Genomic DNA, 10,821 nt, shown 5'->3' with positions numbered 1-10,821 from the left:
CCGGGCTCCAGGAAGGAGGAGCCCGGGGGAGGACGGCCCGCGCCAGGCCCCACGTTCGCCGCCCGCACGCAGAGTGCCCCGGACGGCCCGGCCCGGCTCTCCTCGGCCGCAGCTTGTCTTGGCCACGTGACAATAAGAGCCCCCCCACCCCCGGCCCGCGGTCAGCTGAGGACTCTCGCCACACTGCAGGCTTTGACCCACTCCCGGGCTCCAGAGACAAGCCCGGGAGGAGCAGCCCGCGGCCCTCGCTGCACCCCTGCCCGCCGTCCCTGATCCGGTCCCACGGCCGCCCTTCAGCGCCCTGGCTCGGGCGGTCGCGGGCCTCCCAGGCCTTCCCCGACCCTTCCCAGAACAGCCCTCTGGACTCCCCAGAAAGGGTTCATGCAAGTTTTCCAGTAGCTGCCGCGGGCCCTACTCAGAAGCTCTGGGCATCTGTGCCCCAGGGGCCTTCGTGAGGCAGCCAGGAGCACCTCTCCCCCCACCAGCGACCCAGCGCCAGGTCCCTTTCAGACCGTAAGGATCCTAATTCCAAAACGCCAACGGAGTAGCTGGGAGGCTGAGCGGCGGGGCGTCAGCCAGAGACCAGCTACCGGCTGATTGGAAACAGCCCCGAGGTCTGCCAGCTGCCACCTCTGCTCTAGGCTCAGCCTTCGCGCTGTCGGGGTCCCCCTGGGCACCCTGGTGTCGGGGTGTTGGAGCCTCTGGGCTCTGAGAAGAGATCCTCACCTCCCCGCCTGCCAGGCCCCCTCGGCTCAGCCTGGGTGGCCCTTCACAGCCCCTGCAAGGTGGGTCCTCAGAGCCTTCCCCGGAGCGGGGTTCCTGTCCTTCACGAGGGGCACCCTGACCTCAGTCGCAGGCAGACCCTTGCTCTGTTCACCCAGCTGGGCCCTCGTCTGTCCACCGGACAAAAACAGCCCTGAGCCTGGCGTGGGGTGGTGGCCGCGGCCAGTGAGGGAGGGACACCGCCGGGGGGCCAACGGCCTGGCAGCGCCAGAGACTGGGAAGATGCGGCGGGAGCCGGGGTGGGGGCAGGGGTCCCGGCCCAGCCAGGGGCGAGCTCTCAGCCTGCATTCTGTTTAATCAACGTGTTGGCTGTTGCTTTCTAAATCAAGATTTCCAAAAGCGCTTATTTTGGACAGAACGAGTATTTCCGTTCCTTAGGATAAAGCAAACGTGCGTCCCGAGTCCTTTCTCTCGGGGCTCATGCTTCTCCTGAGGAATAGACGTCGCTGGGTTTCCTTAGTGCATCTGCCCGCGTGGCTGCCCGCGTGCCGGTGGCAGTGCCACCTTTCCTGGCCTCCCGCTTTCCCGCCGGGCGCTCCATTCTGCGTTCTTCACAGAAGCCTGGTGCGAACAGCTGGCAGCCAGACAGCCCGTGGTGCAGCCCCTGAGGACACCCTGAGGACCCCAGAATCTGGGCAGCGACGCGCTCCAAGCTGTAAGGCCAGCGACTGAGGAGGCGCGTGTGGGCGCGTCCGCACGTGGGCGTGTGTTGCCCGCATACGGTGTGCGCGCGTGTCTGTTGGCCGGCGGGACATTCCAGGCAGAGGGAAGACCACCGATGGCGAGCCTCCCACTGCACCGGAGCCACAGAGGCAGCCTGTGGCGCATCATCGAAGCCATGTGGTTTGGGAGCGGCGATGAAGCAGGCTGGACGCCGGCAGGCTGGGGTGGTCATGAGGGTGTGACACAAGGGAGAGGGGACAAGGCGATGGGCCTGGTCCTGCCCTCTCTTCCTGGCCAGGGGCACGTGGGCAGGAGTGGCCTCTCCAAAGCCATCGCCCCGTCCCCCGGCGCTCCCTCCCCCTTGTACGGGGACCCTGGAGGCCTCTTGTCCCCACTGACATAGCTCAGGACAGAGGAGGACCACCCCGCCCACACCAGACGGTGCCACGAGTGGCTTCACAGAAGCATCGGAAATGCTCAGGCTTATTTATCCTTGTGTCTGCCGGCCACGCCGACGGCAATCACAGGGCTCTCGTGGACAGGCCCTGCCCATCTTCTGATCCTTGCCTCCCGGCCCCTGCTCGGGCGTGGCTCCGGGCCTTTGTCTCCACAAAGCGTTTAAAATCCTGGCTCTGGAAGCGACTGGCTGTCTGACCTTGCAAAGCTCCGCATTTCTGGGTCTGTCTCCGCGTTTGCCGCCGTCCCGCGCCCCAGCGGGGCTTCCTGCGAGCCCGTCTCCTCCTTGTCCTGCCGAGTCACCATGAATGGTCCTCACGCAGTCCCACCGGCGTCGCACCTTCCCCACGGTTCCAACCTCCGCCGCTGGGTGTCCTTGCAAGCAGCCTGGCTGCAAGGCCCAGGTCAGGCCGTCGTAGGTCTCAGGTTTTTGTTACCACGGCACAACCTGGTCTGTCCTGACTACTACAGAACAGGGGCCCTGCAGGAGAGAGTGACATTGAAAAAACATTTAAATTAATTAAATTCCACGGGACCTTGACAGCACACAACAGCAAGCTCATGGGATTGGACCTAGTGTGGCCGGTCTTGGACGGGCTCCTTCCCACGCAGGGAGCCTGTCGCTGTTAGCAGATCTCGGCGGCCTCGTGGGGGACTTGGGCCTGCTCCATGCCTCTCTTGCTCCAGAAGGCTGGCCTGGGTACGTTGTGCCGATGAGCAGTCACATGACCGACTTCCAACCAATGGCAACTGGGGAAGTGAGCTAAGCTTGCTCCCTTTCAAGATAACCCTGAAGGACACATGTTCCCAAAGACAGTGGAAAGGTGACAAAGAGCGGGTCTGCCCCCGTGAGGCCACAGAGCGCCGTGGAAAGGGAGGGCTGGGGGGTCGAGGACGGGGTAGGGGGGCCGAGCCCCAGCACGGAAGCCGGGGCAAGCCGCGGACGGCCCGCGAGGGGCGTGTGCGAGCCGTGGCCTTTCCAGTCTCCCGAGCGAGGGCCTGGTCCTGGCCACAGTGAGGCTGACAAGGCCCGGGGGGAGGCCGTCGGCTCACGCGCAGGCGTGCAGGGACGTCACTGGAGGGAGGCCGGGTGGTGTGGAGTGGCTTGTCCCTGGGAGGACACGGGGACTGGGCCCGGGAGGGGGAGTATGGGCTGGTCTCCTTGGAGGCGGCCCCTTGGCACCGGCTCCCGCGATGACGGCAGGCTGCTGGAGCAATCCCAAGGGCACGGCACTTCCATCCCCGTTCTCCAGAGAAGCAAAAGCCGGAGCAGACGTTTGTTGCAAAGGACGGGCTCATGGAGCAGCAGAGGCTGGCCCTCCTGAGAGATGCAGCCAGCAACCTGGAGGCCCAGGGGAGCCGAGGCTGTGAGTGCTGGTCTAGAAGCGGAGACCAGCCTGTCTGCATGGGCCTGAGTGCAGGAAGAGACTCGTGTGTCGGCTCACACGGGCGTCAGGAAGAGGTCCCTGCATTCAGCCTTTTTGTGCGAGTCAGGCCATCCACTGATTGGGTAAGGCCCACCCACATCAACGTTCTATTCAGTCTACACATCCCAGTGTTAATCCCATCCAGAAACATGCTTAAAGACACGCCCAGATTAATGTTTGTCCAAACGTCTGGCTCTCCGTGGCCGGGCCAGGTGGACACACACAGTTAACCCCCGCACCAGGCTTCTGTCCCCATAACGGTGTGGGTTGCACCTGGCCTCCCCCTGCAGGAACACAGCGCTCGGTGCCCGGCTGACACGGAGGAAGCTGCAGGAGCTGGGGGCTGGGTGGGGGTCTGTCAGAGTCCAAGCCCGAGCCTGCTCCCTCGCGGGGAAAGAATATTCAGTTGGATACACGTGTCTGTGCCAGGGCTTGCCCCTGAGACGCAGGGTTTGACCCCTTGAGAGACTCCAGGAATGCAGCTAAGTCATTGCTAGACGTGCCGGGAAGCAGTGCCTTAGTCACTGGGGTGACCACAGCAAACACCACGGACGGGACTCACAGCCGACCGTCACTGTCCCCCGGTCCCGGAGGCCGACACCTGGGACGCAGGGGCTGGCAGGGCGGGGTCCCCCTGTGTCCTCACGGGATCGTCCCTCTGTGCACATCTGTGTCCTGACCCCCTCTTCTCCTAAGGACCCGGGTCCCACGGGATCAGGGCCCAGTGACCCTGCGTTCCCTCCAGCCCCCTCTAGAGGCCCCAGCTCCGGATACGGCCACATCGAGGGCTAGGACTTCACCACGTGAATGTGGGGGGACAATTCAGTGCGTAGCACAAAGTGAGATAAAAATGCGGGATGTGGGCACCTGGGTGGCTCAGTCATCACGTGTCTGCCTTCACGTCACGTCACGTCAGCTCAGGTCATGATCTCGGCGTCCTGGGATTGAGCCCTGCATCGGGCTCCCTGCTCAGCGGGGAATCTGCTTCTCCCTCTTTCTCTGCCTGCTGCTCCCCCTGCATGTGTACTTTCTCGCTCTCAAATAAATAAAATCTTTAAAAAAAATGCAGGACCTCAGAAAGGCGGGCACACCAGCGGCACGTTCCCCGGTGAGGCCTGCACCTTTGGTTTCCTATCACTGCTAGGACACAGAACAGGACACAGAACAGATAACTCCACGCACGGGGCTTGGAAGCCGCATTCTGTGGCTTTGCCCAGCTCCAGGGGCCAGAACGGGGCCTCGGGGTGCTGGAGGGTCCCATCGCCTGTGCAGACCCCAGGGTGCAGCTCCTCTTTCCCTTTGCCAGCATCCGGCGCTGCCCTACTCGGCCCATAGCCGCTCCTCTGTCTGCTAAGCCGCGAGGGCAGCCTCTTCGGATCTGCTTCTGTTCCACCACTTTCTCCACTGACTGTCCCCCTGCCTCCCTCGTGGGCCTCGTGCTGATGCCCAGCTAGGTCCCCCCAGCTCAGAGTCCTTAATGACACCTGCAAAGCCTCCTTGGCCATCGAAGGGGACAGTCCCAGGCCCCAGGGACTTGGATCCGGGTATCTCTGATACCCAGCTATGTAGCTGACAGAGCCAGAAACCCCACCAGTTGTCTGTGCTCCATGGGTGACCCCGGGGGACACCCGGCTTGCCAAGACAAGGAGGAAGATCCGGTGAGTGGGGCGCCAGCACCACTGAGAGCAGCAAGGAGGCCCGGCACTGGACAGGCCCCTTCGGAGCTGGATTCAGAGGGCAGGCGGGAGGGTGGCGTCCTACCCAGCAGAGGCCAGCAGCGGACCCTCAGAAGCAGGGACAGGGTGCTGTCCTAGGAGCAACAAGCTGGGAGCCTGGGGCTCCGGGGCCCGCAGAGAGCTCGGACCCGGTCAGCGAGACATGACTTTCCTGGGGCGAGACCCACGGGTGGCCGGGAGGGCCCTGCTCCAGCTTCCATCACAAGAGGCAAAGGGTGTTTGCTCGGGAGCCTGAGAGTGGCCGCCCCGTTAACGGCAGAACGATGCACCCAAATTCATATGTGGCCATCCTGACCCCTGGCGCCACAGAGCTGGACCGTGTTGGAGAACGGGGTCTTCAGAGAGGGGATGCAGGTAAAACAACGTCATCGGGGTCGGGCTATGTCCCCTGGGGAGCTGAACCTGGGGAAGGGTGGGCGGGCTTCTGCAGGTCCCCAGGGGCACAGAGGCGGGGGCAGGGCAAGCTTTCCCCCTCTCTGCCTGGCTCACGGGCTCCTGCCTCCGGACATGGACCCAAACACACGCGGTGGGCTCTCCTGGTGCTCAGGCCTTCGGGTCACAGCCCTCGGGACCCGTTCCCCCAATCAGTCTCTCGGGGCGTATTCCATCCACAGGCCCTGGTTCCCTGCAGAACCTTGGCCACCACAAAGCTCACCGGAGTAGCACACAGCTTGGTGCTGCTGGGCCAGCCCTGTGTCCCCGCCGGAGCGGACGGCATGGCCAGGAATTACCTGGATGTGTTCTGCCCCTCTCCCATCAAGAAGGCATCCTGGACGCTTCTGCCCCAGCCCTGGGGAAGAGGTGCACAGGCAGACCCACAGGAGTGGCCACGACAGGCAGGGGCTGTGGCAGCACGCATCTGTCCCCCAAGGGAGACACAGAGAGACCAAGACACAGGACGGGCTCTGACCTTGGTCCCTCAGACGCTGCCTCCACCCCGGGCCCTGGGGCAGAGAAGCTTTGGGGATAGATGAGGAAGCCCCTCCATCGAGGCTGGCCCCCAGGCCACTGTCAAGCCCCCCGCTGGGGCACCATCCCTCTGGAGGCCCGCGATCCCTCCTCCGCCTGCAAGGGGCAGCCGTGGGTCTTAGCAGAACCAACGCACCAGCCAGGCTGGTCTTCCCTGAGCACAGAGCCCTCGATGAGGGCTGGCCGGACCAGCACGGGACCCGCCAGCAACTGCCCCGGCCCCGGGGACTCCACGTCCAATGTGGCAGGAGGGGCGGCAGTGGGCCTGTGGCCACGCGGGGCTGCACAGAGGCCACACGGCTCAGAAGTGGGTGTAGACAGCGGACCTTTATTCTCTCGCGGTCTGGAGGCCGGGAGTCCAAGACCAGGTGTGGGCGAGACAGAATCTGGTCCAGCCGCCTGGAGTCTGTTTCTTGTTTGTAGGGCTGGGCTGGCCCTGGTCTAGGCATCGGCCTGGTCTCAGCCTCCTCCTTAAACACCTTTCTCCCTGGGTCTGTCTGATTCCCCTCGGCCCGCTGCATCCACCAACAGGACCCCCCCAAATCGAGCACACGGGTCGTGCCACTCCTGGCTGGCCACCCCCATCTCCCTCCGGCCACAGCCTCCGATCCGAGCACACCTGACACTTCCCCATTTTCAGCTCTACGGAGACAGAGCTCACACTGTCTCCGCTCAGTTCAAGGGTACGGTACGGGGGCACCTGGCCGGCTGAGGCGGTGGAGCACGTGACTCCGGGTCTCTGCGGGGAGCTCGAGCCCCACGGGGCGGGGGGGGGGGGTGTAGGCATTACTTAAGAAGAAAAATTAAATCTTTAAAAAGAATTACAAAACAAAGCGGAGAGCTCAGTGGTGTTCTGTGTCTCTCTTTTCTCATGTTCACAGGGTTGTGCAACCGTCACCACCCACCTCACACCCACCCTCTGCCAGGGGGCCCTCGAGCGCCTGCAGGGGAACCGCTGGGTCACACGGTGACTCTAAGTTTAGCGTCTGGAGGAACTGCTGTCTGTGCCCCACGCAGCGGCATTTCCCAGCCCGCCAGCCCTGCCGATTGCCTCACACCCTCACTGACCCGCGCCACCGCCGCCCGTCTGTCTTTCTCACGGTGGCCGGAGGCGGGCGGGAGGCCATGAGCTTCTGGGCCATCTCATGTCTTCCCTGAAAAAAATGTTGATTCCGGGGGCAGGGGGCTGTGAGTTCTTCTCATGTCCTAGATACTTGTCTCTTACCAGACCTACAATTTGCAGATTTGTTCTCCCAACTCGTGGGTTCCCTTTCCGCGTCCTCTGTGATATCCTTTGACACGACAAACTTTTTAAAATTCGGCCAGGTCTAACCTGGGTGTTTTTTCTTATTTTGCTCGCGCCTTTGCTGTCACACGTGAAGGACTATGGTCTCACACCGAGGACCGTGACCCACTGCAGCTCATTCTGCGTTGGTTTTGGGGCACGGCGTGGAGTGCGGCCCCTTGGCTCTGTGGCGTGTGGACACCCAGGAGTCCCAACATCGTGGCTGGAGAGGACTGTTCTTGGACTCCCTGGATTGTCTCGGGGCCCCCACTGAAGCCAACCGGCCAGGAATGCGCGGTGTGTTGCCGGGTTCTCAAGGTGCTCCAGGAGTCCTGAGTTGTCTCCACGCTGGGCACCACCCTGTCGCAATGGCCACAGCTCCTGGGGGCTCACGTCGGGAAACACCAGTCCAATGACTTTGTTCTTCTTCCTTGAGGTTGTATGGGCCCCCTGGGGCCCCGGGGGTCCCTGTGAACTTTAGGATGAGCGCAGGAAGAGCCCGCCAGGGTTCCGACAGCGGCCTCGCGCAGGCTGTGGGCAAATTTGGGGAGTTGGGGCACGGCGGCAGCACAGTCTTCGGATCCGAGAACACTGGGTATCGGTCTACGTTACACCTTCTTCAGGACCTTTCCACAGTGTCTTGAAACTTCCAGCACACAACTGTTAACCTCCTCTGCTACATTTTTTGCCGGGTCCGTTGTTCCGTCTGTCGGCATTCCCCGTGGGATGTCTTTGCGATGGGTCGCTGCTCGCAGCACGCTGCTGTGTTTCAGATTTTAAGTTTTCTTTTTTTTTCCTTTTCGTTTTTTTTCTTATCTTTCTTTCTTTCTTAACTATAAGGCTGTCCGGCTCTGGGCCTGCCCCCCGGTCTCTGCCCGCTGCAAGGGTAGTGGCTGACTCCGTCTGGGAGCACCTGCCCCGTAAACAGCCTGTTTGGGTCGTTGGGAGGTCCTTGTCGATTCCCACAAGAGGCCAAGGCACAGAGGCGCGGCTCAGCGACTCCCCCAAGAGAGCGTGTGCTCCGTGGGAGCAGTGAGCCCGGGTCCCTGCCGTTGCCCCAGAAGGCTCTGGGTCCAGCAAGCCTAAGGAGGCCGAGCCCTCCTGCCTCCCCCAGGTCAGGCCCTGCTCCACGTGCCTGGACATGTCCCCCCATGTCAACCCCTGAAAATACTGGGAGATGCGCTGCCACAGATGGGGAAACTGAGGAACTAGCGTCAAGTTGCACAGAAGACTCAGAGCCAGACCCAGAGGAGCGGTGGAGGCCGGGTGCTCCCGCCACGCTGCCTCTCCTGCGCACATCACACCAGCAGCCCCACCTGCCCCCTCAGGGCAGGGCATTCCCCATCCCAGGCACAGCACAGGCAGGCCCTCCCCCACTCTCTAGTGCAGCCCCTCTGGGTGCTTGTCCTTTCCCAGGACGCACCCCATGGACGCCCACCTGCCCCCTTCACTCCCACCCGGGTCAGGTCACAGCCGCCTGGGATGTTCAGTGTGGCGCGTCGGGAGACCGGCTGCAGGGGACCCTGAGGGGACGTTATTTCCGGGGCGTCCAGGAGGGTGTCTCTGGATGACAGGAGCTGGCGTTGGTGGACGTGGCAGGTGGCCCTCCGCAGTGCAGGTGAGCCTTACCTGGTCTCCTGAAAGCCTGGTTAGACCAGAAGGTGGAGGAGGTGGGGACTCTCCCCCCGTTCCTGCCTGGGGCGTCGTACCTCATCTTCTCCAGCCCTCCGACTGGGACCTACACGGCCGGCTCCCTGGTTCCCAGACTTTCAGGCTTGGGCTGAATCCCCCCACCAGCACTCCGGGGTCCCCGGCTTGCAGGCGGCAGATGCTGGGGTGTTCTGGGCTTCCTGAGGCCCGGAGCCTGTCTGTAATCTGAACCTCCTGGGGCGTCTCTGGAGGACCCTGAAACATGGCTGCTGGGTCCCCTGCTGTCCTCACAAGGTCAAGTTGGTGGGCCACTGGGCAGGGCACTTCAGAAGCGGACCGGAGGTGGAACCCTCCTGTGCCAGGCAGCCGCAGGTGGCCTCGCACACCGTCACGGCCCACTCTCCAGGGAGCCCCCGATGCCTGTGGAGTGGCCCCACTATGGGCAGAGGCAGCTTGCTCTCACCTGTGTCCCCATTCAGTGCAGAAGCCAGACCCGTGCAGAGACCCTCCGGGCGCCCCCACACACTCAGATCTCACGCAGCCCCATGCTGGGCTTCAGACGGAGTGCTGGCCCCCGACCCCAGCGCCTGCCCCACATCAGCATCCAGTCCCCTTCCCCCATCTGCTGCCATCTCCTGGCTCCCTTCCTCTTCCTCCAAACGTGTCCGCTTTGCTGCAGAGGCTCCTTCCCAGCACCCTGCAGGGCTGGCTGGCTCTTTCTCAGTCTTCAGGGCCTGGGTCCCCTGGAGACCCCCCCAAGCTCCCTGTGCCGTTGGAGCACTCCAGCTGCTACTACCCTTTAATTACCCTTCCCAGTATTGGCTTGATGGTTGTGGGGTCCTTGAGGGAAGGGGTCCTGGCTGTCCAGCTCCCACAGCCAGCGCCCTGGCCAGCACCCTGGCACACAGGTGGGACCCAGTAACCACTGATGTATGCCTAGTCTTAGAACATGCCAGCCGGACCTGACCGGTCTTGAGGGCCAGTGCACCAGGGGCACAGCATACAAGGTTCTGCCCCCTACCATGCTCATGGTCCCCCTCTGCCCCCCTTCCAGAGGGCCAGGGAAGGCTTTTCTCTGAGGACTTAGCCCACAGCTTTGGCAGGCCCACTCAGGTAATCAGCGATAAACGTCTGTATTCTTCCGAGATGTTGATTTTGAAAGATCTGGACATTCTTCTGTGTCACCTTTGAGTAAATGGCATTTTGATTTTTTTCCCCTTTTAACCCTGAAGCGGCTGGCGGTCCATGGCCACCCACACTGCAGTGAGGTACCGTGACAAATCCAGGTCCTGAGGGGTGGCGGACCCCTGCGGGACATGTCCCCTCCCCGTCCTCAGCAGCCAGCAGGGAGGGCCGCAGGGCCTGGCCCCCACTCCTTCAGGAAGCTGGTCTCCCTGTGGGGCTGGCCTCCTGGGGGGACGAGCACCAGCAGCGTGAGCACAAAGTACACTGTGTTTGGAGCTTGTCCTATAGGTGGTTTGGGGCTCCTAGACATTGAACACTGGTCCAGAGTCACCCTCTCAGGAACTTTTCCAAACACAGACTCCTCTAACAGTGCTCAACAACGTCCCCTTACCCCGGGACAAGGGCTTGGCGGCCTGGAATCGCGTTCGAGAGTCTTCAGGTCAGGCCGGCTGACTATGGGCCTCGTCACTCACCCAGGGTCCCCACCCCGGAGCACTTTGGGCAGCGCCATCACTGGTGTATCACCTCCTCCAGGGAGCCTCCTCGGATAACCAACCCAAAGCGCCGGAGGGAGGACGACAGCAGGGGAGGGTCTTCCCAGGGCGCCCCTGACGCAGGCCCGCCCCCCCCCACCCGTCCCCGCACCGCCCCTCCCTCGCTCCGACCT

At 62.9% G+C, this 10,821-nt stretch overlaps 1 protein-coding gene and 1 long non-coding RNA gene across 2 annotated transcripts; both read right to left on the bottom strand.

Annotated features, from left to right (window-relative positions):
* Positions 1-1,060: 1,060 nt before the first annotated feature.
* On the bottom strand, positions 1,061-2,852 carry LOC309873509. The gene is made up of 2 exons (XR_014316390.1): positions 2,476-2,852; positions 1,061-2,383 (listed from the first exon to the last, which is right to left on the bottom strand). It is a non-coding gene; the product is annotated as an uncharacterized lncRNA (long non-coding RNA).
* Positions 2,853-2,915: 63 nt separating this feature from the next.
* On the bottom strand, positions 2,916-10,819 carry LOC309873494 (uncharacterized protein). Its single transcript, XM_082749248.1, has 2 exons — positions 10,546-10,819; positions 2,916-8,248 (listed from the first exon to the last, which is right to left on the bottom strand). Exon 2 carries the CDS (start codon positions 6,553-6,555, stop codon positions 5,650-5,652), a length of 906 nt encoding a protein of 301 aa, XP_082605374.1. The 5' UTR covers positions 6,556-8,248; positions 10,546-10,819; the 3' UTR covers positions 2,916-5,649.
* Between the last annotated feature and the right edge of the window lie 2 nt (positions 10,820-10,821).

The sequence above is a fragment of the Mustela nivalis genome (genome assembly GCF_964662115.1).
Source record: "Mustela nivalis genome assembly, chromosome: 9".
NCBI classification, from domain to species: Eukaryota; Metazoa; Chordata; class Mammalia; order Carnivora; family Mustelidae; genus Mustela; species Mustela nivalis.
The sequence above is the reverse complement of the archived record's forward strand: the minus strand, read 5'-3'. Positions and strand labels throughout refer to the sequence as shown.